Source organism: Petromyzon marinus, chromosome 77 (assembly GCF_048934315.1).
Source record: "Petromyzon marinus isolate PM22_M1 ecotype Great Lakes invasive population chromosome 77, UKy_Petmar_22M1.pri1.0, whole genome shotgun sequence".
Classification (NCBI taxonomy): Eukaryota; Metazoa; Chordata; class Hyperoartia; order Petromyzontiformes; family Petromyzontidae; genus Petromyzon; species Petromyzon marinus.
In genome coordinates, this window is record NC_133743.1 from 705,604 (window position 1) to 733,443 (window position 27,840).

The 27,840-nt window shown below is 44.9% G+C and overlaps 2 protein-coding genes across 2 annotated transcripts in view; both read right to left on the reverse strand.

Moving 5' to 3' along the window:
* LOC142907331 (chymotrypsinogen B-like) overlaps window positions 1-10,045 on the reverse strand; it is a 55,792-nt gene extending 45,747 nt beyond the window's left edge. The window contains exons 1-2 of the mRNA XM_076056742.1: window positions 9,858-10,045; window positions 5,280-5,443 (exon numbers count right to left, since the gene is read on the reverse strand). Coding sequence (XP_075912857.1) covers window positions 5,280-5,443; window positions 9,858-10,045 — 352 coding nt within the window. The remainder of the gene's footprint in view (window positions 1-5,279; window positions 5,444-9,857) is intronic.
* Window positions 10,046-11,410: 1,365 nt separating this feature from the next.
* Window positions 11,411-27,314, reverse strand: LOC142907332 (IgGFc-binding protein-like). Its single transcript, XM_076056743.1, has 5 exons — window positions 26,415-27,314; window positions 22,166-23,392; window positions 16,737-16,881; window positions 12,656-12,790; window positions 11,411-11,474 (listed from the first exon to the last, which is right to left on the reverse strand). Exons 1-5 carry the CDS (start codon window positions 26,782-26,784, stop codon window positions 11,411-11,413), a joined length of 1,941 nt encoding a protein of 646 aa, XP_075912858.1. The 5' UTR covers window positions 26,785-27,314.
* Between the last annotated feature and the right edge of the window lie 526 nt (window positions 27,315-27,840).

Consider the following 27,840-nt stretch of genomic DNA (forward strand, 5'->3'; position numbering starts at 1 on the left):
ATTTGTGTGAGATTTGTGACGCTGAGTAAGATTTGTGTGAGATTTGTGACGCTGAGTAAGATTTGTGTGAGATTTGTGACGCTGAGTAAGATTTGTGTGAGATTTTTGACGCTGAGTAAGATTTGTGTGAGATTTGGGACGCTGAGTAAGATTTGTGTGAGATTTGTGATGCTGAGTAAGATTTGTGTGAGATTTATGACGCTGAGTAAGATTTGTGTGAGATTTGTGACGCTGAGTAAGATTTGTGTGAGATTTGGGACGCTGAGTAAGATTTGTGTGAGATTTGTGATGCTGAGTAAGATTTGTGTGAGATTTGTGACGCTGAGTAAGATTTGTGTGAGATTTGTGATGCTGAGTAAGATTTGTGTGAGATTTGTGACGCTGAGTAAGATTTGTGTGAGATTTGTGACGCTGAGTAAGATTTGTGTGAGATTTGTGACGCTGAGTAAGATTTGTGTGAGATTTGTGACGCTGAGTAAGATTTGTGTGAGATTTGTGATGCTGAGTAAGATTTGTGTGAGATTTGTGACGCTGAGAAAGATTTGTGTGAGATTTGTGACGCTGAGTAAGATTTGTGTAGATTTGTGACGCTGAGTAAGATTTGTGTGAGATTTGTGACGCTGAGTATGATTTGTGTGAGATTTGTGACGCTGAGTAAGATTTGTGTGAGATTTGTGACGTTGAGTAAGATTTGTGTGAGATTTGTGACACTGAGTAAGATGTGTGTGAGATTTGTGACGCTGAGTAAGATTTGTGTGAGGTTTGTGACGCTGAGTAAGATTTGTGTGAGATTTGTGACGCTGAGTAAGATTTGTGTGAGATTTGTGACGCTGAGTAAGATTTGTGTGAGATTTGTGACGCTGAGTAAGATGTGTGTGAGATTTGTGATGCTGAGTAAGATTTGTGTGAGATTTGTGACGCTGAGTAAGATTTGTGTGAGATTTGTGACGCTGAGTACGATTTGTGTGAGATTTGTGACGCTGAGAAAGATTTGTGTGAGATTTGTGACGCTGAGTAAGATTTGTGTAAATTTGTGACGCTGAGTAAGATTTGTGTGAGATTTGTGACGCTGAGTATGATTTGTGTGAGATTTGTGACGCTGAGTAAGATTTGTGTGAGATTTGTGACGCTGAGTAAGATTTGTGTGAGATTTGTGACGCTGAGTAAGATTTGTGTGAGATTTGTCACGCTGAGTAAGATTTGTGTGAGATTTGTGACGCTGAGTAAGATTTGTGTGAGATTTGTGATGCTGAGTAAGATTTGTGTGAGATTTGTGACGCTGAGTAAGATTTGTGTGAGATTTGTGACGCCGAGTACGATTTGTGCGAGATTTGTGACTTTGAGTAAGATTTGTGTGAGATTTAGGATGCTGAGTAAGATTTATGTGAAATTTGTGACGCTGAGTAAGATTTGTGTGAGATTTGTGATGCCGAGTAAGATTTGTGTGAGATTTGTGACGCTGAGTAAGATTTGTGTGAGATTTGTGACGCTGAGTAAGATTTGTGTGAGATTTGTGACGCTGAGTAAGATTTGTGTGAGATTTGTGACGCTGAGTAAGATTTGTGTGAGATTTGTGACGCTGAGTAAGGTTTGTGTGATATTTGTGACACTGAGTAAGATTTGTGTGAGATTTATGACGCTGAGTAAGATTTGTGTGAGATTTGTGACGCTGAGTAAGATTTGTGTGAGATTTGTGACGCTGAGTAAGATTTGTGTGAGATTTGTGACGCTGAGTAAGATTTGTGTGAGATTTGTGACGCTGAGTAAGATTTGTGTGAGATTTGTGACGCTGAGTAAGATTTGTGTGAGATTTGTGACGCTGAGTAAGATTTGTGTGAGATTTGTGACGCTGAGTAAGATTTGTGTGAGATTTATGACACTGAGTAAGATTTGTGTGAGATTTGTGACGCTGAGTAAGATTTGTGTGAGATTTGTGACGCTGAGTAAGATTTGTGTGAGATTTGTGACGCTGAGTAAGATTTGTGTGAGATTTGTGACGCTGAGTAAGATTTGTGTGAGATTTGTGATGCTGAGTAAGATTTGTGTGAGATTTATGACGCTGAGTAAGATTTGTGTGAGATTTGTGATTCTGAGTAAGATTTGTGTGAGATTTGTGACGCTGAGTAAGATTTGTGTGAGATTTGTGACGCTGAGTAAGATTTGTGTGAGATTTGTGATGCTGAGTAAGATTTGTGTGAGATTTATGACGCTGAGTAAGATTTGTGTGAGATTTGTGACGCTGAGTAAGATTTGTGTGAGATTTGTGACGCTGAGTAAGATTTGTGTGAGATTTGTGATGCTGAGTAAGATTTGTGTGAGATTTATGACGCTGAGTAAGATTTGTGTGAGATTTGTGATGCTGAGTAAGATTTGTGTGAGATTTGTGACGCTGAGTAAGATTTGTGTGAGATTTGTGACGCTGAGTAAGATTTGTGTGAGATTTGTGATGCTGAGTAAGATTTGTGGGATATTTATGACGCTGAGTAAGATTTGTGTGAGATTTGTGACGCTGAGTAAGATTTGTGTGAGATTTGTGACGCTGAGTAAGATTTGTGTGAGATTTGTGACGCTGAGTAAGATTTGTGTGAGATTTGTGACGCTGAGTAAGATTTGTGTGAGATTTGTGATGCTGAGTAAGATTTGTGTGAGATTTGTGACGCTGAGTACGATTTGTGTGAGATTTGTGACGCTGAGAAAGATTTGTGTGAGATTTGTGACGCTGAGTAAGATTTGTGTAGATTTGTGACGCTGAGTAAGATTTGTGTGAGATTTGTGACGCTGAGTATGATTTGTGTGAGATTTGTGACGCTGAGTAAGATTTGTGTGAGATTTGTGACGCTGAGTAAGATTTGTGTGAGATTTGTGACGCTGAGTAAGATTTGTGTGAGATTTGTCACGCTGAGTAAGATTTGTGTGAGATTTGTGACGCTGAGTAAGATTTGTGTGAGATTTGTGATGCTGAGTAAGATTTGTGTGAGATTTGTGACGCTGAGTAAGATTTGTGTGAGATTTGTGACGCCGAGTACGATTTGTGCGAGATTTGTGACTTTGAGTAAGATTTGTGTGAGATTTAGGATGCTGAGTAAGATTTATGTAAAATTTGTGACGCTGAGTAAGATTTGTGTGAGATTTGTGATGCCGAGTAAGATTTGTGTGAGATTTGTGACGCTGAGTAAGATTTGTGTGAGATTTGTGACGCTGAGTAAGATTTGTGTGAGATTTGTGACGCTGAGTAAGATTTGTGTGAGATTTGTGACGCTGAGTAAGATTTGTGTGAGATTTGTGACGCTGAGTAAGGTTTGTGTGATATTTGTGACACTGAGTAAGATTTGTGTGAGATTTATGACGCTGAGTAAGATTTGTGTCAGATTTGTGACGCTGAGTAAGATTTGTGTGAGATTTGTGACGCTGAGTAAGATTTGTGTGAGATTTGTGACGCTGAGTAAGATTTGTGTCAGATTTGTGACGCTGAGTAAGATTTGTGTGAGATTTGTGACGCTGAGTAAGATTTGTGTGAGATTTGTGACGCTGAGTAAGATTTGTGTGAGATTTGTGACGCTGAGTAAGATTTGTGTGAGATTTGTGACGCTGAGTAAGATTTGTGTGAGATTTGTGACGCTGAGTAAGATTTGTGTGAGATTTGTGACGCTGAGTAAGATTTGTGTGAGATTTGTGACGCTGAGTAAGATTTGTGTGAGATTTGTGACGCTGAGTAAGATTTGTGTGAGATTTGTGACGCTGAGTAAGATTTGTGTGAGATTTATGACGGTGAGTAAGATTTGTGTGAGATTTGTGACGCTGAGTAAGATTTGTGTGAGATTTGTGACGCTGAGTAAGATTTGTGTGAGATTTGTGACGCTGAGTAAGATTTGTGTGAGATTTGTGACGCTGAGTAAGATTTGTGTGAGATTTGTGACGCTGAGTAAGATTTGTGTGAAATTTGTGACGCTGAGTAAGATTTGTGTGAGATTTGTGACGCTGAGTAAGATTTGTGTGAGATTTGTGACGCTGAGTAAGATTTGTGTGAGATTTGTGACGCTGAGTAAGATTTGTGTGAGATTTGTGACGCTGAGTAAGATTTGTGTGAGATTTATGACGCTGAGTAAGATTTGTGTGAGATTTGTGACGCTGAGTAAGATTTGTGTGAGATTTGTGACGCTGAGTAAGATTTGTGTGAGATTTGTGACGCTGAGTAAGATTTGTGTGAGATTTGTGACGCTGAGTAAGATTTGTGTAGATTTGTGACGCTGAGTAAGATTTGTGTGAGATTTGTGACGCTGAGTAAGATTTGTGTGAGATTTGTGACGCTGAGTAAGATTTGTGTGAGATTTGTGACGCTGAGTAAGATTTGTGTGAGATTTGTGACGCTGAGTAAGATTTGTGTGAGATTTGTGACGCTGAGTAAGATTTGTGTGAGATTTGTGACGCTGAGTAAGATTTGTGTGAGATTTGTGACGCTGAGTAAGATTTGTGTGAGATTTGTGATGCTGAGTAAGATTTGTGTGATATTTGTGACGCTGAGTAAGATTTGTGTGAGATTTGTAACGCTGAGTAAGATTTGTGTGAGATGTGTGACGCTGAGTAAGATTTGTGTGAGATTTGTGACGCTGAGTAAGATTTGTGTGAGATTTGTGATGCTGAGTAAGATTTGTGTGAGATTTGTGACGCTGAGTAAGATTTGCATGAGATTTGTGACGCTGAGTAAGATTTGCGTGAGATTTGTGACGCCGAGTAAGATTTGCGTGAGATTTATGACGCTGAATAAGATTTGTGTGAGATTTGTGACGCTGAGTAAGATATGTGTGAGATTTGTGACGCTGAGTAAGATGTGTGTGAGATTTGTGACGCTGAGTAAGATTTGCGTGAGATTTGTGACGCTGAGTAAGATTTGTGTGAGATTTATGACGCTGAGTAAGATTTGTGTGAGATTTGTGACGCTGCCTAAGACATGGAGGGTGATGAGGGTGACGCGTGTCTGGTCGTAATCACAGACGTGCCACTGCCCTCCCGAAGGACGCGAATAAACTTTCGCACAGCCCTGGTGCTTGGCTGTTGTGGAGGTCGCCTCACTCCTCCTGAGGACCGACGACACAACCTCCCTAACGTCATTAGTGTTGTTGTTGTGATCGTTGTTGTGATCGTTGTTGTTATTGTCGTCAATTTAGTTGAATCTGTCCGTCCCACCCCTCAACTCCCGCTCCCTCGCACAGGAGAAGGGGAACATGGCGGACACCACCCACCCCCCTTCCCCCTCCCCTCCCCTCCCCCCGTGGCCCCACCTTGAAGCCCCCACAGAGAGTCGAGCACGAGGTGGAGTCTGTTGGCGGACGAGCGCAGGCCGGGCGGTCTCACGACGCCGCCGCCGCAGAACACGCCCAGCGAGTCGCCGTTGTCGTCGTAGACGGTCAGCGACTCGTCCACGCAGTCGGGGTCGGAAGACAAGCTGCGGCGGTGGGAGAGCGAGGGTTGTGTGGCGTAGCATGTTAGAGCACGTGTGGTGCGTAGTGTAGCATGTACGAGTGTGTGTAGTGTGTAGTGTAGCATGTACGAGTGTGTGTAGTGTAGCATGTACGAGCACGTGTGGTGTGTAGTGTAGCATGTACGAGTATGTGTAGTGTGTAGTGTAGCATGTACGAGCACGTGTGGTACGTAGTGTAGCATGTACGAGCGTGTGTAGTGTGTAGTGTAGCATGTACGAGTATGTGTAGTGTGTAGTGTAGCATGTACGAGTATGTGTGGTGTAGCATGTACGGGCACGTGTAGTGTGTAGTGTAGCATGTACGAGTGTGTGTAGTGTGTAGTGTAGCATGTACGAGTATGTGTAGTGTAGCATGTACGAGTATGTGTAGTGTAGCATGTACGAGTATGTGTAGTGTGTAGTGTAGCATGTACGAGCACGTGTAGTGTGTAGTGTAGCATGTACGAGTGTGTGTAGTGTAACATGTACGAGTATGTGTAGTGCGTAGTGTAGCATGTAAGAGCACGTGTGGTGCGTAGTGTAGCATGTACGAGTGTGTGTAGTGTAACATGTACGAGTATGTGTAGTGTGTAGTGTAACATGTACGAGCACGTGTAGTGTGTAGTGTAGCATGTACGAGTGTGTGTGGTGTAGCATGTACGAGTATGTGTAGTGTAGCATGTACGAGCACGGGTAGTGTGTAGTGTAACATGTACGAGTGTGTGTAGTGTGTAGTGTAACATGTACGAGCACGGGTAGTGTGTAGTGTAGCATGTACGAGTGTGTGTGGTGTAGCATGTACGAGTATGTGTGGTGTGTAGTGTAGCATGTACGAGTGTGTGTGGTGTAGCATGTACGAGTATGTGTAGTGTGTAGTGTAGCATGTACGAGTATGTGTGGTGTAGCATGTACGAGTATGTGTAGTGTAGCATGTACGAGCACGGGTAGTGTGTAGTGTAGCATGTACGAGTATGTGTAGTGTAGCATGTACGAGTATGTCTAGTGTGTAGTGTAGCATGTACGAGTGTGTGTAGTGTAGCATCTACGAGTATGTGTAGTGTAGCATGTACGAGTATGTGTAGTGTGTAGTGTAGCATGTACGAGTATGTGTAGTGTAGCATGTACGAGTATGTGTAGTGTAGCATGTACGAGTATGTGTAGTGTAGCATGTACGAGTATGTGTGGTGTAGCATGTACGAGTATGTGTAGTGTGTAGTGTAACATGTACGAGCACGGGTAGTGTGTAGTGTAGCATGTACGAGTATGTGTGGTGTAGCATGTACGAGTGTGTGTGGTGTAGCATGTACGAGTATGTGTAGTGTGTAGTGTAGCATGTACGAGTGTGTGTAGTGTAGCATGTACGAGTATGTGTAGTGTGTAGTGTAGCATGTACGAGTATGTGTAGTGTAGCATGTACGAGCACGTGTAGTGTGTAGTGTAGCATGTACGAGTGTGTGTGGTGTAGCATGTACGAGTATGTGTAGTGTGTAGTGTAGCATGTACGAGTGTGTGTAGTGTAGCATGTACGAGTATGTGTAGTGTTGCATGTACGAGTATGTGTAGTGTGTAGTGTAGCATGTACGAGTATGTGTAGTGTGGCATGTACGAGTATGTGTAGTGTAGCATGCACGAGTATGTGTGGTGTAGCATGTACGAGTATGTGTAGTGTGTAGTGTAACATGTACGAGCACGTGTAGTGTGTAGTGTAGCATGTACGAGTGTGTGTAGTGTAACATGTACGAGTATGTGTAGTGTGTAGTGTAACATGTACGAGCACGTGTAGTGTGTAGTGTAGCATGTACGAGTGTGTGTGGTGTAGCATGTACGAGTATGTGTAGTGTGTAGTGTAGCATGTACGAGTGTGTGTAGTGTAGCATGTACGAGTATGTGTAGTGTAGCATGTACGAGTATGTGTAGTGTGTAGTGTAGCATGTACGAGCACGTGTAGTGTGTAGTGTAGCATGTACGAGTGTGTGTGGTGTAGCATGTACGAGTATGTGTAGTGTGTAGTGTAGCATGTACGAGTGTGTGTAATGTAGCATGTACGAGTATGTGTAGTGTAGCATGTACGAGTATGTGTAGTGTGTAGTGTAGCATGTACGAGTATGTGTAGTGTAGCATGTACGAGTATGTGTAGTGTAGCATGTACGAGTATGTGTAGTGTAGCATGTACGAGTATGTGTGGTGTAGCATGTACGAGTATGTGTAGTGTGTAGTGTAACATGTACGAGCACGGGTAGTGTGTAGTGTAGCATGTACGAGTATGTGTGGTGTAGCATGTACGAGTGTGTGTGGTGTAGCATGTACGAGTATGTGTAGTGTGTAGTGTAGCATGTACGAGTGTGTGTAGTGTAGCATGTACGAGTATGTGTAGTGTGTAGTGTAGCATGTACGAGTATGTGTGGTGTAGCATGTACGAGTATGTGTGATGTAGCATGTACGAGTATGTGTAGTGTAGCATGTACGAGTGTGTGTGGTGTAGCATGTACGAGTATGTGTAGTGTGTAGTGTAGCATGTACGAGTGTGTGTGGTTTAGCATGTACGAGTATGTGTAGTGTAGCATGTACGAGTATGTGTGGTGTAGCATGTACGAGTATGTGTAGTGTGTAGTGTAGCATGTACGAGTGTGTGTGGTGTGTAGTGTAGCATGTACGAGTGTGTGTGGTGTAGCATGTACGAGTATGTGTAGTGTAGCATGTACGAGCACGTGTAGTGTGTAGTGTAGCATGTACGAGTATGTGTAGTGCGTAGTGTAACATGTACGAGTATGTGTAGTGTACCATGTACGAGTATGTGTAGTGTAGCATGTACGAGCACGTGTGGTGTGTAGTGTAGCATGTACGAGTATGTGTGGTGTGTAGTGTAGCATGTACGAGTATGTGTGGTGTAGCATGTACGGGCACGTGTAGTGTGTAGTGTAGCATGTACGAGTATGTGTAGTGTGTAGTGTAGCATGTACGAATATGTGTGGTGTAGCATGTACGAGCATGGGTAGTGAGTAGTGTAGCATGTACGAGTATGTGTAGTGTAGCATGTACGAGTATGTGTGGTGTGTAGTGTTGCACGTATAGAAGTGCATAGTCGTGTGTAGTGTAGTGTATAGCAATGCCGTGTATAGTATAGTATATAGCACACACACACGTACACACGCACACAGGTATATACACACACACACACACACGTACACACGCACACAGGTATACACACACACACGTACACACGCACACAGGTGTATACACACACGTACACACGCACACAGGTACACACACACGTACAAACGCACACAGGTACACACACGTACACACGCACACAGCTATACACACACACACGTACACACACACACACGTACTGTCGCGTATAGCCGCGTGCAGCCCTATAGTGCAGCGTAGTCGCGTACAACCGCGCAGCACGTGCCGAACTTCTAAAAAATTTCACCAAATCGAGAGCTCACTTTAATTGCTGGAACCTCAGCTTGACCTGGTATCTGTGGGGTCCACCCCTTCCCTCCCCAATCGAGAGCTCACTTGAATTGCTGGAACCTCAGATTGACCTGGTATCTGTGGGGTCCACCGTGCCCCTCCCCAATCGAGAGCTCACTTGAATTGCTGGAACCTCAGCTTGACCTGGTATCTGTGGGGTCCACACCTTCCCTCCCCAATCGAGAGCTCACTTGAATTGCTGGAACCTCAGCTTGACCTGGTATCTGTGGGGTCCACACCGCCCCTCCCCAATCGAGAGCTCACTTGAATTGCTGGAACCTCAGCTTGACCTGGTATCTGTGGGGTCCACACGGCCCCTCCCCAATCGAGAGCTCACTTGAATTGTTGGAACCTCAGCTTGACCTGGTATCTGTGGGGTCCACCGCGCCCCTCCCCAATCGAGAGCTCACTTGAATTGCTGGAACCTCAGCTTGACCTGGTATCTATGGGGTCCACCGCGCCCCTCCCAAATCGAGAGCTCACTTGAATTGCTGGAACCTCAGCTTGACCTGGTATCTGTGGGGTCCACCGCGCCCCTCCCCAATCGAGAGCTCACTTGAATTGCTGGAACCTCAGCTTGACCTGGTGTCTGTGGGGTCCACACGGCCCCTCCCCAATCGAGAGCTCACTTGAATTGCTGGAACCTCAGCTTGACCTGGTATCTGTGGGGTCCACCGCGCCCCTACCCAATCGAGAGCTCACTTGAATTGCTGGAACCTCAGCTTGACCTGGTATCTATGGGGTCCACCGCGCCCCTCCCAAATCGAGAGCTCACTTGAATTGCTGGAACCTCAGCTTGACCTGGTATCTGTGGGGTCCACCGTGCCCCTCCCCAATCGAGAGCTCACTTGAATTGCTGGAACCTCAGCTTGACCTCGTATCTGGGGTCCACACGGCCCCTCCCCAATCGAGAGCTCACTTGAATTGCTGGAACCTCAGCTTGACCTCGTATCTGGGGTCCACCTGGACGGTCCACCGGCACAGGGCGCTCCTCTCGCCGGCCGCGGAGAAGTTGGACGATGACAGCGAGCCCTGGCCGCCGACGAGCGTCTCCCTGCACGGTGACCCCACTGGCGGTGGTGGAGGTGGTGGAGGGTTACGACGCATTAATACTTCCGTGATGCAGGTGTTATTTGTGGGGAGTGTGGGGGGGGGGGGGGTGTTGTATATGGCCCCTTTTCCCCATCTTTAATATCAATAACAATGTTTTGCCGATATATATAGACGTATGTTTTTTTTTGTTTAACCGAAATAATTAATGAAAACAGGCCCGGTCCCACAGCCATAGCTGGTTTTATTTGTGGGGAGTGGGGGTGGGGGGGGGGGGGTGGGGTGGGGTGGGCTTAGATCGCGTGAATGTATAGATGCCGTATTCTTCGGGTCTTTCGGCAAAGTCATCGCGCAGGTATAGAAAAAAATAAAATAGATCAGGACGTTTCGGGCGCAAGCACAAGAAGTCCGTCATCAGGTGGGAAAAATCGTGATTTGTTTATTTTGTTTTATACCCCACGTGGCTTTTACCGAAAGAACCATGGAGAAAGGTGCGAATGGAAAAGATAACAAAAAATAAAAAAATAAAAAACGATGACGTCTCGATCGCAACGCAAACGTTCGATTTAAAGCTTTCGTGACTGCAAGGATTCATCTTCTTTGGTTATTTCGGTAAAGTCACCACGTAGAAGGGAAACAATAACCTGATGATGATTTCGATTTCAAGCTTTCGTGACTGCAAGGATTCATCTTCTTTGGTTCTTTCGGTAAAGTCACATAGAAGGGAAGCAATAACCTGATGATGATTTCGATTTCAGGCATTCGTGACTGCAAGGATTCATCTTCTTTGGTTCTTTCGGTAAAGTCACCACCACGTAGAATGAGAACAAAATAATAAATTGATAAAATAAAATGACAGAATAAAATTCTCACGACGTTTCGGCCACAACACAAGCGGCCTTCATCAGGTGAAGGGACGAGACTGTCTGGAGGACAGCGCTGGAGCATCCTCTAGACAGTCTCGTCCCTCGTCCCTTCACCTGATGAAGGCCGCTTGTGTTGTGGCCCGAAACGTCGTGAGAATTTTTCCTGTGTTATTTTATTTGATCAATTTATTATTTTATTCTCATTCTACGTGGTGACTTTACCGAAGGAACCAAAGAAGATGAATCCTTGCAGTCACGAAAGCTTTAAATCGAAAGTTGTTGTTGTTTGACTTGCATTCCCACTGGGATTTTTTTCACACGGCGTTGGTGGTGTACACGGTGCTTTTTTCAGGAATATTTTTGCTGTTTTTTTTTTTCCCCATGGATTTTCTGTTTTGCACAGTGTCACACACATAGTCACTTTAAGATGTTTTTAATGTTCGTGTTTTTGTTTTTCTTTGTTGTTTGTTGTGGGGTTGCACTCCGATTCAAGAGCCGAATGGCTCACAGGGCTACGCCAAAATAAACTGAAACTGAAAGGGCTGCCCGGTAAGAGTCAGCAAGTTGACGTGAGATCGTTGAGCGGGGTCCAAGGCGGGCACCCTGAGGTGGCCGTGTTCCTGTGAGAGATCGGCACGTTAATGTGAGATATTGGCACGTCAATGTGAGATATTGGTGTGTTAATGTGAGATATTGGCGTGTTAATGTGAGATATTGGCACGTTAATGTGAGATATTGGCATGTTAATGTGAGAGATTTGAATGTTAATGTGAGATATTGGCACGTTAATGTGAGATATTGGTGTGTTAATGTGAGATATTGGCGTGTTAATGTGAGATATTGGCACGTTAATGTAAGATATTGGCATGTTAATGTGAGAGATTGGAATGTTAATGTGAGATATTGGCATGTTAATGTGAGATATTGGCGTGTTCCTGTGAGAGATCGGCACGTTAGTGTGAGATATTGGCACGTTAATGTCAGATATTGGCGTGTTAATGTGACATATTGGCATGTTAATGTGACATATTGGTGTGTTCCTGTGAGAGATCGGTACGTTAGTGTGAGATATTGGCACGTTAATGTGAGATATTGGTGTGTTAACGTGAGATATTGGCATGTTAGTGTGAGATATTGGCACGTTAATGTCAGATATTGGCTTGTTATTGTGAGAGATTGGCATGTTAATGTGAGCGATTGGCATGTTAACGTGACATATTGGCATGTTAATGTGACATATTGGTGTGTTCCTGTGAGAGATCAGCACGTTAATGGAGGACCGCAAAGCAAAAAAAAACAAAACCTCGAGCTCGGTGAGCTCAGCGGCCGTGTTAGGGTGAGAAATGAAACCGGTTAATGTAAAATCAGAGAGCCCAAAACATCAACTAACATCGGAAGGTGGCCGAGCCTCTCCTCCCACCCCACCCCCTGGCGCAGCGACGCGGAACGGAAGCCTCGGCCCTCTCGTGAGTCCCGCCGGAGTCTCGCCGCCACGTGGGAGCGCTCAACGAGTCAAGCGAGGGGCCTCGCAGCGTCATCGCAGCAAGACAGACAGACAGACACACAGACAAACAGACAGACACACAAACAGACACACAAACAGACAGACAGACAAACAGACAGACAGACAGACAAACAAACAGACAGACAAACAAACAAACAGACAGACAGGCAGACAAACAGACAGACAAACAGACAAACAAACAGACAGACAAACAAACAAACAAACAGACAGACAGACAAATTAAACTCACCCCTGTAAAACGCGCTGAAGTTGCCGGCGATTCCCCGCGTGTCGTACGTGGCCCTCACGGACAAGGCGTTGGAGGACGAGATGATGGGAGCTGGGACTCCGTCGCCGGCGTACTTCCCCAGGAGCGGCGAGTCCACGGACGGCCCGTCGTAGACATAGACGACCTCGGCACCCGCCTGCAGACTTCGCGCGGACAGCGGACAGCGGACAGCGGACAGCGGAGAGTGGACAGCGGACAGCGGAGAGTGGACAGCGGACAGCGGACAGCGGAGAGTGGACAGCGGACAGCGGAGAGTGGACAGCGGACAGCTGCTGCTGTGACACGCCCCCGACGGTGGCATTGTCCTGGCACTGGTCGCCTTTCGGCGTCGTCCCCTGGTCTGGCGCCGTTTGAGACTCGGCTCTAAGGAAAGCCGTCTCTGGTGTTGTGGGCCAATCAGTTTCAAAGACAATGCGTCATCATCATCATCATATACTACCAGAGCATGTTTTAGTTTATATGATTACAATACCACCTCCCCCCTCCTCAGCCTCTAATCACTGCACCTGAATGAGTTAAATGATGACGTCACCCTGCTGCTGGTCTATTTAAGACCGGGAGCAAGTGGAGAGGGCTTTACCATTCTGGCGGCGAATTTGCCCGATGATGCTGGATGTAAATCACCAGCGAAACGTCGCAGTACAACTCAAACTGTAAATGTTGTGGATTCACTCTTCGACACACCGGTGGGCTAAAGTAGTGAACTATTTTGTCTTTTGTCAACGTGACACTTGGTTTTGCTGATTGGCCGTGTCGGGTGGTGGAGGGTTACGACACATTTATAAATAACGCGATCTAACCCAACAAAAACCTTTATCATGAATAATATTGGTCGCGAAAGCGGCTAACGCAGTAACATTATTCCTGGCAAAAAGTTTTCTGTTTGGTGGTTTTTTTTTTAACATCTAAACGCAGTCGTTTTATTGCCAGACAGGGTCAAACGTATTCTTGTATTTTGCTAGTGGCAAGGACGTTCCCGTGAATCAGCTGCTTTCACCCCGAGCTCTCAATTCCATTGATAGTGGCATTGTCTTTGTGCTGGTCGCCTTTTTGCCGTCCTCTGATCTAGCGCCGTTTGCGACTAGGCTCTAAAAGAAAGCCGTCTCTGGTGACGTGGACCAATCAGTTTCGGAGACAACGCGTCATCATCATCATCATACACTACCAGAGCATGTTCACCACAAGCATACGTGGCTAATGCAGCACGTGATTCCTTGCAGCACGCGTCTGTTTGGTGTTTTAACGTCTTAACGCAACCGCAGCTGCATTGCCGGAAAGGGTCAAACCCACGCTTTACGTTGAGCAGAGCTCCCGTTACGACCGCAAACCCTTCAAAACTGTGAGGACGAGCGAGCGTCAAAGATTCGGCACGAATGACCTCGTCGTGAGAGAAACCACGAAAGGTTCGTGACCATACGGATAAAAGATTGCTTGTGTTGCAGTCGAAACGTCGTGAAAATTTTCTTGTTATATATTTTTATGATTTCATTGTTTCCCTTCTATACGTGGTGACTTTACCGAAAGAACCAAGTATAATCATTTTATTGTTTCATATTTTTATTATTTTATTGTTTCCCTTCTATACGTGGTGACTTTACCGAAAGAACCAAGAATAATAATTTTATTGTTTTATATTTTTAATATTTTATTGTTTCCCTTCTACGTGGTGACTTTACCGAAAGAACCAAGTATAATAATTTTATTGTTTCATATTTGTATTATTTTATTGTTTCCCTTCTATACGTGGTGACTTTACCGAAAGAACTAAGAATAATAATTTTATTGTTTTATATTTTTATTATTTTATTGTTTTCCTATCTAACGTGGTGACTTTACCGAAAGAACCAAGAATAATAATTGTATTGTTTTATATATTTTTTATTTTATTGTTTCCCTATCTAACGTGGTGACTTTACCGAAAGAAACAAGTATAATAATTTTATTGTTTTATATTTTTATTATTTTATTGTTTTCCTATCTAACGTGGTGACTTTACCCAAAGAACCAAGAATAATAATTTTATTGTTTCATATTTTTATTATTTTATTGTTTCCCTTCTATATGTGGTGACTTTACCGAAAGAACCAATAATAATAATTTTATTGTTTAATATTTTTATTAGTTTACCTCCACTTTACCGAAAGAACCAAGAATAATAATTTTATTGTTTAATATTTGTATTATTTTATTGTTTCCCTTCTATATGTGGTGACTTTACCGAAAGAACCAAGAATAATAATTTTATTGTTTTATATTTTTATTATTTTATTGTTTCCTTTCTATACGTGGTGACTTTACCGAAAGAACCAAGAATAATAATTGTATTGTTTAATATTTTTATTATTTTATTGTTTCCCTATCTAACGTGGTGACTTTACTGAAAGAACCAAGAATAATAATTTTATTGTTTCATATTTTTATTATTTTATTGTTTCCCTTCTACGTGGTGACTTTACCAAAAGAACCAAGAATAATAATTTTATTGTTTAATATTTTTATTATTTTATTGCTTCCCTTCTATACGTGGTGACTTTACCGAAAGAACCAAGAATAATAATTTTATTGTTTTATATTTTTATTATTTTATTGTTTCCCTTCTACGTGGTGACTTTACCGAAAGAACCAAGAATAATAATTTTATTGTTTAATATTTTTATTATTTTATTGTTTCCCTTCTATACGTGGTGACTTTACCGAAAGAACCAAGAATAATAATTTTATTGTTTTATATTTTTAATATTTTATTGTTTCCCTTCTACGTGGTGACTTTACCGAAAGAACCAGGTATAATAATTTTATTGTTTCATATTTTTATTATTTTATTGTTTCCCTTCTACGTGGTGGTGACTTTACCGAAAGAACTAAGATTAATAATTTTATTGTTTTATATTTTTATTATTTTATTGTTTTCCTATCTAACGTGGTGACTTTACCGAAATAACCAAGAATAATTTTATTGTTTTATATTTTTATTATTTTATTGTTTCCCTATCTAACGTGGTGACTTTACCGAAAGAACCAAGAATAATAATTTTATTGTTTCATATTTTTATTATTTTATTGTTTCCCTTCTACGTGGTGACTTTACCGAAAGAACCAAGAATAATAATTTTATTGTTTTATATTTTTATTATTTTATTGTTTCCCTATCTAACGTGGTGACTTTACCGAAAGAACCAAGAACAATAATTTTATTGTTTCATATTTTTATTATTTTATCGTTTCCCTTCTATATGTGGTGACTTTACCGAAAGAACCAAGAATAATAATTTTATTGTTTTATATTTTTATTATTTTATTGTTTCCCTATCTAACGTGGTGACTTTACCGAAAGAACCAAGTATAACAATTTTATTGTTTTATATTTTTATTATTTTATTGTTTCCCTATCTAACGTGGTGACTTTACCGAAAGAACCAAGAACAATAATTTGATTGTTTCATATTTTTATTATTTTATTGTTTCCCTTCTACGTGGTGACTTTACCGAAAGAACCAAGAATAATAATTTTATTGTTTTATATTTTTATTATTTTATTGTTTCCCTTCTACGTGGTGACTTTACCGAAAGAACCAAGTATAATAATTTTATTGTTTCATATTTTTATTATTTTATCGTTTCCCTTCTATATGTGGTGACTTTACCGAAAGAACCAAGAATAATAATTGTATTGTTTAATATTTTTATTATTTTATTGTTTCCCTATCTAACGTGGTGGTGACTTTACCGAAAGAACCAAGAATAACAATTTTATTGTTTTATAGTTTCAATATTTTATTGTTTCCCTATCTAACGTGGTGGTGACTTTACCGAAAGAACCAAGAATATGGATGACATTGGCGAGGAAAGCCTACTAGGTGTGAACCCGACGTTCGCACTTACGCCCCCTCTAGCATGAGCACACGTGTACGTTGTGTTGAACCTCCACCGCCGTCGTGTACGAGGGACATCCGTGCTCATCGGCGGAGCGGACTCTTAACAGCCCGAAGCGTTTCGTGACGCGTGGTTGCGAACCTGTGGGCCAGAGTGAGTGCACCTATACATCCCCTCCCTTCCCTTCCCTCCCTTCCCCCCACAACCGCCGCTTACCTGAACGTCTGGAAGCGAAGGATCACGGCCGTACCCGGCCCGCCGGTTATGGTCCAGAGGCAGTCACCGACGTTGGGCCTCGCGAGCAAATCGGCGAATCGGACGGTGCCGCTCGCGCCGGATGGGTTGATGCGACAGACTCCGCCTAGGGCATCGCGGGCCACTCTTTAGTTACTTTCACCGGACGAATCGTCAAAGGGGGGGAAGCGGGGCGGAGGACCACGGAGTCACCAAGAGATGTGTTGATGCTACACACTATACACTGCTATACACCGCGCTACAATGTACACGTCAGTAATATACGCTACACTATACACTACACTGTACACTACACTATACACTATACACTACACTACTATACACTACTATACACTACACTATACACATTACTACTATAGTATACACTACTATACACCGCGCTACAATATACATGTCACTAATATACGCTGCACTATACACTACACGACAATACACTAGACGACTATACACTACACTATACACATCACTGCTATACACTACACTATACACTACACTATACACGACACTACTATACACTACACTATACACATCACTGCTATATACTACACTATACACTTCACTACTTTCCACTACACTATACACTACACTATACACTACACTATACACTACACTATACACGACACTACTATACACTATACTACTATTTGCTAGACTACTGTGCACTACACTACTATTTGCTAGACTACTATACACCACACTATTATACACTACACTATACACATCACTGCTATACACTACACTATACACAACACTATACACTACACTATACACATCACTACTATACAATACACTACTATACACTACACTATACACTTCACTACTTTCCACTACACTATACACTACACTATACACTACACTATACACGACACTACTATATACTACACTACTATTTGCTACACTACTATACACTACACTACTATTTGCTAGACTACTATACACCACACTACTATACACTACACTACTATACACTACTATACACTACACTACTATACACTACACTATATACTACACTACTATACAACACACTACTATACACTACACTACTATACACTACACTATACACTACACTTCTATACACCACACTACTATACACTACACTACTATACACTACACTATACACTACACTACTATACACCACACTACTATACGCTACACTACTATACACTACACTATACACTACACTACTATACACTACACTACTATACACTACACTATACACTACACTACTATACACCACACTACTATACGCTACACTACTATACACTACACTACTATACACTACACTATACATGACACTACTATACACTACACTATACACTACACTACAATACACTACACTACTATACACTACACTACTATACACCACACTACTATATGCTACACTACTATACACTACACTACTGTTTGCTAGACTACTATACACTACACTATACACTACACTACTATACACTACACTATACACTACACTATACACTACACTACTATACACTACACTACTATACACTACACTATACAATGGACTACTATACACTACACTACTATACACTACACTATACACTACACTATACACTACTATACACTACACTACTATACACTACACTACTATACACTACACTACTATACACTACACTATACACTACACTATACACCACACTACTATACACTACACTATACACTATACACTACACTATACACTACACTACTATACACTACACTATACACTACACTATACACTACACTATACACTACACTACTATACACTACACTACTATACACTACACTATACACTACACTATACACTACACTACTATACACCACACTACTATACACTACACTATACACTACACTACTATACACTACACTATACATCACACTACTATACACTACACTATACACTACACTATACACTACACTATGCACTACACTACTATACACCACCCTACACTTTACACTACACTATACATCCCACTACTATACACTACACCACTCTACTATACACCACACTACTATACACCACCCTACACTTTACACTACACTACTATACACCACCCTACACTTTACACTACACTATAAACTACACTACAGAGGGAGAGAGCGACGGGCTCTGTGTGTGGTTCGGTCGTGCGGGAGAGGCGACAGGGACATGGCGTGGGTTGGAGGCTGGCGAGCGATGCGAGTTGATGGAAAGGGGATCGCGAGGAAGAAAGGCAGAAGAAGAGGTGCGGGAGGGGGGGGGGGCGATGTAGTGGTGTGATGTGGTGGGTGTGATGTAGTGGTGTGATGTGGTGGGTGTGATGTGGTGGGTGCGATGTGGTGGGTGTGATGTAGTGGTGTGATGTAGTGGTGTGATGTAGTGGTGTGATGTAGTGGGTGTGATGTGGTGGTGTGATGTAGTGGTGTGATGTAGTGGTGTGATGTGGTGGGTGTGATGTGGTGGTGTGATGGTGTGATGTGGTGGTGTGATGTGGTGTGATGTGGTGGTGTGATGTAGTGGTGTGATGTAGTGGTGTGACGTGGTGGTGTGATGTAGTGGTGTGATGTGGTGGGTGTGATGTAGTGGTGTGATGTGGTGGATGCGATTTGGTGGTGCGTGTAAGAGTCAAAAGACAGAAAGTGAGCGTATTATTTCTGTGTATACATTTGATGTACATCCGTCACACATTTGTTGACGGACTGGTTATATTTCATTTGGAATATCCCATCTGTGTAGAAACCCCCCTGCGGTTAGACGCTCCGTTGGTTGAACCCATGACGTCACTTCCGGTTTGTACAGTATAAACGGGGAGCTACAAGAAGGGCCGTGGTGAGCGAGTGGATGCAGTCTTTTGTCCGTGCGACGAGGTTGCACAGTACGTGAACAGGCGATGATTTAACTTTAGAAAACGCTCGTTTTTGTGCAACTAAGCAATAAGGAAACAGTTTGACTTAAGACACCTCAAACACGCGTCAGGCTTTTTTGCTCCCACAAGTTAAGGCGTAGCTTATTTTTTTGGTTCAGGAAAGCTGCGTCTACAGTGTGATGTGGTGGTGGTGTGATGTGGTATGGTGTGATGTGGTGAGTGCGATGTGGTGAGTGCGATGTGGTGGTGTGATGTGGTGGTGTGATGTGGTGGGTGTGATGTGGTGGTGTGATGTAGTGGTGTGATGTGGTATGGTGTGATGTAGTGGTGTGATGTGGTGAGTGCGATGTGGTGGTGGTGTGATGTGGTGGTGTGATGTGGTGGGTGTGATGTGGTGGCTGTGATGTGGTGGTGTGATGTGGTGAGTGCGATGTGGTGGTGGTGTGATGTGGTGGTGTGATGTAGTGGTGTGATGTGGTATGGTGTGATGTGGTGAGTGCGATGTGGTGAGTGCGATGCGGTGGTGTGATGTAGTGGTGTGATGTGAGTGCGATGCGGTGGTGGGTGCGATGTGGTGGGTGTGTTGTGGTGGGTGTGATGTGGTGGGTGTGATGTGGTGGTGTGATGTGGTGGTTGTGATGTGGTGGGTGTGATGTGGTGGTGTGATGTGGTGGGTGTGATGTGGTGGTGTGATGTAGTGGTGTGATGTGGTGGTGTGATGTGGTGAGTGCAATGTGGTGGTGTGATGTGGTGGTGTGATGTAGTGGTGGTGTGATGTAGTGGTGGTGTGATGTAGTGGTGGTGTGATGTGGTGGGATGTAGTGGTGTGATGTGGTGGATGTGATGTGGTGGGTGTGATGTGGTGGGTGTGATGTAGTGGTGTGATGTGGTGGGTGCGATGTGGTGGGTGTGATGTAGTGGTGTGATGTGGTGGTGTGATGTGGTGGTGTGATGTGGTGGTGTGATGTGGTGGTGTGATGTGGTGGGTGTGATGTGGTGGGTGTGATGTGGTGGGTGTGATGTGGTGGTGGTGGTGGTGAACCAAGGAGCGGAAAGAGATAGCGCAGGAACAGGGCGGCGTGGAGGTCGGCAAGGAGAGCGGAGGAACGCCCCCACGTGGAGTGGGACAAACGCGTGGAGGAAGAAGAGAAGTCTGTGGGTCTCTGTGGAAGTCTGTGGGTCACTGTGGACGTCCATGGGTATCTGTATATCTCTGGGTCTCTTGGTAGGTCCATGGGTCCCTGTATTAGTCTGTGGGTATCTGTACGAGTGTGTGGGTCTAAGTGGAAGTCCATGGGTATCTGTATATCTCTGGGGCTCTTTGTAGGTCCATGGGCCTCTGTATTAGTCTGTGGGTATCTGTACGAGTCTGTGCATCTCAGTGGACGTCCATGGGTGTCTGTACATCTCTTGGTCTCTTTGGAAGTCTATGGGTCTCTGTAGGAGTCTGTTGGGTATCTGTGGGAGTCTGTGGGTCTCTGTGGAAGTCCATGGGTATCTGTATATCTCTGGGTCTCTTGGTAGGTCCATGGGTCCCTGTATTAGTCTGTGGGTATCTGTACGAGTCTGTGGGTCTCAGTGGAAGTCCATTGGTATCTGTATATCTCTGGGTCTCTTGGTAGGTCCATGGGTCTCTGTGAGAGTCTGTGGGTATCTGTGGGAGTCTGTGGGTCACTGTGGACGTCCATGGGTATCTGTACATCTCTTGGTCTCTTTGTAAGTCTATGGGTCTCTGTAGGAGTCTGTGGGTATCTGTGGGAGTCTGTGCATCTCTGTGGAAGTCCATGGGTATCTGTATATCTCTGGGTCTCTTTGTAGGTCCATGGGTCCCTGTATTAGTATGTGGGTATCTGTACGAGTTTGTGCGTCTCAGTGGAAGTCCATGGGTATCTGTACATCTCTTGGTCTCTTTGTAAGTCTATTGGTCTCTGTAGGAGTCTGTGGGTATCTGTGGGAGTCTGTGGGTCACTGTGGACGTCCATGGGTATCTGTACATCTCTTGGTCTCTTTGTAAGTCTATGGATCTCCGTAGGAGTCTGTGGGTATCTGTGGGAGTCTGAGGGTCACTGTTCACGTCCATGGGTATCTGTACATCTCTTGGTCTCTTTGTAAGTCTATGGGTCTCTGTAGGAGTCTGTGGGTATCTGTGGGAGTCTATGGGTCACTGTGGACGTCCATGGGTATCTGTACATCTCTGGGTCTCCATGCGAGGCCATAACGGGAGAAGCCGCTGTCAATTAAATACTCAATCCAAGTGGATGAGTCACAGCGGACGCCGCCTCTGCCCAGCCCACAACTTGAGTTGTGCACAGACTCAGCCCATCCACCAGGGGGGGAGGAGCTGTAATGGCACAGGCATCGTGACGTCTTCACACCACGGTAACAGGAAGCCAATCAAATGTGGGCGAGGTCACAATTGGGGAGCGGCGTTCGCGAGGGTGGTGGTGGGGGTTGTAACGGCGTCGTGTTTGTTAGTGGAATAATAATCGTAGAAGTTAGATTTGCTACAAGTCTGGCTGATCGTGTTTCAAATGCTCAGCATTTAGTTACCTCTTAGGTTGCCGTAGCCAAGGACGTAGCCAAATGAGTCATAGGATGCCACCCCGTAGAGGTAGAGCCCAAACGTCTGAGTCGCGTGTTCCACACGGAACTGCTGATTCCCAAGTCCCAGGTTCAGCTCCCCGGCCACGAACTGGAGGTCGCTTGTCCGGACCCACTGGATCTTATCGCACAGTGTCTTGTTGTTGATGACGATCCCACATTTGTCCGCATCCTTGACGATCACGATTAAAATGTTTATAAAATCTGGTTGAGTCGCAAACAGGTACATGTTAGAGAACTTGCTGGTCGGTATGATGTTCATCTGGAACGGATCCATGGAATACCCTAGAGTTGTAGACCCACCCTGGCAAATGTACATGACCCCTACGTTCACAGATGAGTTTATAGACAAAGTCTGGTTTGCATATATAGGAACGCTGATGCGACCATAATTGGTCAACGTGTAGGTTGTGAAATTCCCATCGACACTGACATTGACTCTGATGCTCGCGCTTGAAGGCGAGGTGATGATGACGCTGTCATTTGTTGACTTGATGGACACAGGGAAGACCAGGTAAGAGGAGCCCCACTGCCGTACTGGCAAGAGCTGCTCTGTCACAAAATTGCAGGCTGTGTGGACTGCGATGCACCGATCTCCACTGAACACGGCCACAGGTTGACTCGAAAGTACCCTGGTCCCAGTTAGAGCGGATCCTTGGAACTGCACGACTTGGTCCTCTTGTAGAGTGATGTTCAGATTGTTGGAGTACGTCACACCGTTGAAAATAACATTTCCGCTCAAGATAATCTGCACCATCACGTTGTTGTAGGGACTGACTATCGCGAATTCGTTCGTTGACGAACCAGACACAGGAGCGACTACGTAATATTCTGTTCCCAGCTCTTGCTCAGGGATCATCATGAACCCATCGGTTGTTGCAGATCGTTTGGACATGCCCCACACTGAGATGTCACTGTCGGAACGAACGGACACGACCTTGTTGGTGACGATGCCGTTCTCTGCGATCTCTGCCGTTACCGGGATGGATACATTGCCGACGGAGAAGGGAGGCAGGAGGACGGCCTGCGAGAAGTTCACCGCAGGGACCGAGATGGTGACCTGAGTGCTGCTGTCGTAGCTGGCGAAGTCCACCACAAGCGCGTCGACTACCTCCACGTAGTTCTGCATAAATGCGCCGAAGAACTGACGTCCCACACTGCTCCCGGCTCCGTTCCCTGCGAGCGGTGACGACAACATCAGGGCAAGCGAGAGAGTTCAACTTTTGAGAACAAGGCAACGAGATCGACATTACAAAAAATCACCTTCATGGTGGTCGTTAAGCAGGAGGGGAAAAAAACAACCTCTTGAAGCGACAAACTTTCAGCGTCATTCGCTTTTAGCGGGGTTTTTATTTCTCAAGTGGTGGTATTCCAAAATTTCACAGCAGCTTATTTTCCTTTCACACCAACATTATGTAACCTCCCCCCCCCCCACCGTGCCGGTCCAGTACATCATTGTTATGCAAATTCCTTTGTCAAGGCGTTTTTTGTTTCCTCCCACACAGCTTAAAGGACGCGACCTGGGCATGGCTGTCTTCACTCCAACGCTGTCCTCTGGACAGTCCAGTCCCTTCACCTGATGAAAGCCACTTGTATTGTGGCCGAAACGTCGTGATTTTTTGTTATTTTATTTTTACCTACGTGGTGACTTTACCGAATAGAACCAAAGAGTACGTGCGTAGTTAATGCAGACTTCACTCCTTGCAAAATGTATCACCTATTTGGCGTTAAAAAAATCTTAGCGCACCTCGTGTTTTGCTAATGCCAGAAAAAAATTATGAAAACCCAAACTTACCTTTGTGTCGCTTTGATACCGGCACAAACGAAAAGGTCCCATCGGTAGAGGACTTGGTGTTACACAAACGCCCTATCCACGGGTCAAGCCTGCACCGGCTACAGCAGCAGCAGCAGCAGCAAGGCAGAGCCACCCCGGTGCCAGTTTCACCAGCGACCAAATCGCGTCCGACGCGGACAGAGAGCGGCAAGCGGCGGCGGAACTTCACCGGCGCCACGCGGTCGGGCGTTAGCGTCGCGAGCCCGGCCCCCGCTAAAGGGGGGGGGCCGGGCTCGCGTACAGAAATCCTCTCCACCCCACCCGGGGCCGCGGAAGTTGAGGCGCGAAAAGTGTGAGACCCCTCGGAAGGTTCGAGCGTGCGGGGAACGAGGAAGCGAGGGCGGCGGGGGGGGGCGGGGGGCGGGGTGGTGAGACGGTGCGCGTTGAGCGGGCGGTGTGGAAGTGGGGTGGTGAGACGGACGATGCTTGGGGGGAGGGGAGAGGTGCGGGAGTGTTGAGACCGATCCATTGAAGATAGCGCGGGGGGTGGGGTGGGGAGTTGAGATGCCTCGTGCTCGATGCGGGTTAGGAGGAAGAAGGGGAGGCAGGAGCGGACGGGGGTGGGGGGTGGGGGGGGGAATAAACCGCGTTAGGTTTGACGCGTCGGTAACGCTTTCGTGAGCGAGCAAATATCATCCAGGGTGTTGTTTTTTTAGTACGGAGATTAGTGTCACTGAACAGAAAGTGGCTAATTCGTTACTAATACAGCACCAGTATGGTATGTAGTATGGTGTATAGTGCAGTGTGTAGTGTAGTGTATAGTGTAGTGTATAGTGAAGTAAAATGGTACAGCACACCGGTGTGTTGGAGAGTAAATCCATAAGTGTGTTGTTAAACCCGCCACCGTCCGACACAGCCAATCAGTAAAGTTTTTAGTGTCACATAAACAGAACGTGCCAATTCGTTACTAATACAGCACTAGTGTATAGTGTACTGTATAGTGTAGTGTATAGTGTAGTGTAGTGTATAGTGCAGTATATAGTGTCGTGTATAGTGCCGTGTATAGTGCAGTGTATAGTGCAGTGTATAGTGCAGTGTATCATGTAGTATATGAGTACACCACTAACCGCTATGTCGGAGAGCAAATCCACAATGTTTACAATCGGAGTTCGACGTTTCGCCAATAATTACAACCAGCTTCATCAGGCGACAGCTGTCGCGTGGTGACGCGTTAGAAGGCACGTTTCTAGTTACGCGATGCAACCGAAAACGCGTTTAGCAAAAAATGCAATTTCAGTTTAGTTTCATCATCGGTCTATATGTTTGTATCGGTCTCTGGGTCTTTGGGGGTATGGTTGGGAGTCCGTGAGTATCTGTACGTCTCTGGGGTCTCCATGTGAGTCTGTGAGTCTCTGTGGGAGTCTGTGGGTATCTGGACATCTTTGGGTCTCCGTGCGAGGCCAAAATGTGAGAAGCCGCCATCAGCGCATTCCAGTTTCTCAATTAAATACTCAAGCCAAGTGGACGAGTCACAGCAGGCGCCTCCTCTGCCCCTCACACAACATCAGTTGCTTTAACACGTGGGTTTTCGCGACCAAAATCATCCATAATAGAGTTGTTTTTTTGTTAGATGGCGTATTGTAAATGTTGTGGCTTGGCTCACCAACACACCGGTGTGCTGTACTGGTGACGAATTGGCCACGTTCTGTTTCCGTGACAACCCCTACCAGTTGGCTGTATCGGGTAGTGGTGGGTTTTAATGACACGTTTATATATTTACGCGTTCTAACCAAAATAACTTATCGATTTAAAGCTTTCGTGACTGCAATGATTCATCTTCTTTGGTTCTTTCGGTAAAGTCACGTAGAATGAGATGCTAAATTATATGCTAATTCCTTTGTCAAGGCGCTTTGTTTCCTCTCACACAGCTTAAAGGTCGTGATCTGAACGTGGCTCTTTCACTCCAGCGCTGTCCTACCAGACAGTCTCGTCCCTTCACCTGATGAAGGCCGCTTGTGTTGTGGCCGAAACGTCGTGAGAATATTATTGTGTTATTTTATTTTATCAATTTATAATTTTATTCTCATTCTACGTGACTTTACCGAAAGAACCAAAGATGAAAATAACTTATATTAGGGAGAACTTCAGTTGTGCACAAAATGAGCCCATCCACCAGGGGGGGGGGGGGGAGGGGCTGTAATGGCAAGAACGTTTTGACTTCATCGCACCACGGTAACAGGAAGCCAATCAAATGTGGGCGAGGTCACAATTGAGGAGGGGCATTCGCGAGGGTGGTGGTGGGGGTTGTAACGGCGACGTCTATGTTAGTGGAATAATAATAATAATCGTAGTAGTAGTAGAAGTTAGATTTGCGATGCTACGAGTCTGGCTGATCTCGTTACAAATTTCTCAGCGTTTAGTTACCTCTTAGGTTGCCGTAGCTGAGGACGTAGCCAAATGAGTCGTAGGATGCCACCCCATAGAGGTAGAGCCCGAACGTCTGAGTCGCGTGTTCCACCAGGAACTGCTGATTCCCAAGTCCCAGTTTCAGCTCCCCGGCCACGAACTGGAGGTCGTTTGTCCGGACCCACTGGATCTTATCGCACAGTGTCCCGTTGTTGATGACGATCCCACATTTGTCCGCATCCTTGGCGATCACGATTAAAATGTTTATAAAATCTGGTTGAGTCGCAAATAGGTACTTGTTAGAGAACTTGCTGGTCGGTATGATGCTCATCTGGAATGGGTCCATGGAATACCCTAGAGTTGTAGACCCACCCTGGCAAATGTACATGACCCCTACGTTTACAGATGAGTTTATAGACAAAGTCTGGTTTGCATATACAGATACGCTGATGTGTCCATAATTGGTCAACGTGTAGGTTGTGAAATTCCCACCGACACTGACATTGACACTGACGCTCGCGCTCGTAGGCGAGGTGATGATGACGCTGTCGTCTGTTGACTTGATGGACACAGGGAAGACCAGGTAAGAGGAGCCCCACTGCGATACTGGCAAGAGCTGCTCTGTCACAAAATTGTAATAAGTATGAACAGCGATGAACCGATCTCCACTGAACACGGCCACAGGTTGACTCGAAAGTACCCTGGTCCCAGTCAGAGAGGATCCTTGGAACTGCACGACCTCGTTCTCTTGTAGAGTGATGTTCAGTTCGTTGGAGTACGTCACACCGTTGAATGTAACATTTCCGCTCAAAATAATCTGCACCGTCACGTTGTTGTAGGGACTGATTATTGCAAATTCGTTCCGGGTTATGACACCAGACACAGGAGCGACTACGTAATATTCTATTCCCAGTTCCTGCCCAGGGATCATCATGGCAGGAGGACGGCCTGCGAGAAGTTCACCGCGGGGACCGAGACGGTGACCTGAGCGCTGCTGTTGTAGCTGACGAAGTCCACCACAAGCGCGTCGACCATCCGCCTGTAGTTCGGCATAAATGCGCCGAAGTGCTGACGTCCCACACTGCTCCCGGCTCCGTTCCCTGCAAGCGGTGATGACAACATCAGTGCATACGAGAGGTCAACTTTTGAGAATAAGGCCATGTGATCGACAATAAAAATCACCCTTCGTGGTGGTCGTTAAGGAGGAGGGGAAGAAAAAAACCTCTTGAAGCGACAAACTTAAAGCGTCGTTCGCTTTTGGCCCGGTTTTTATTTCTCGACGCAGGCGTTGTGAGCGTTTGTCGCATAAAGCGAAAGCATCGCCACGGTGGCCGCTTCGCTGAGGCCGCTATCATTTGCGGTTGAGAATAACTCCAAGAGGGCGACCGATAAAAACAGAAAATAATTCCTCGCTTTACACGGAAACAAGCGGTGATTAGAAAAA

Bases quoted from the DNA above. Each gene is read 5' to 3' on its own strand.
- LOC142907332 (XM_076056743.1), bottom strand. From the start codon at position 26,784: ATGTACATTTGCCAGGGTGGGTCTACAACTCTAGGGTATTCCATGGAC. The intron at 23,393-26,414 runs GTAACTAAACGC...CACCGCTCGCAG, and splicing joins CAGCTACGGCAACCTAAGAG to GGAACGGAGCCGGGAGCAGT. The intron at 11,475-12,655 runs GTACGACACGCG...GATCTCTCACAG, and splicing joins GCCTTGTCCGTGAGGGCCAC to GAACACGGCCACCTCAGGGT.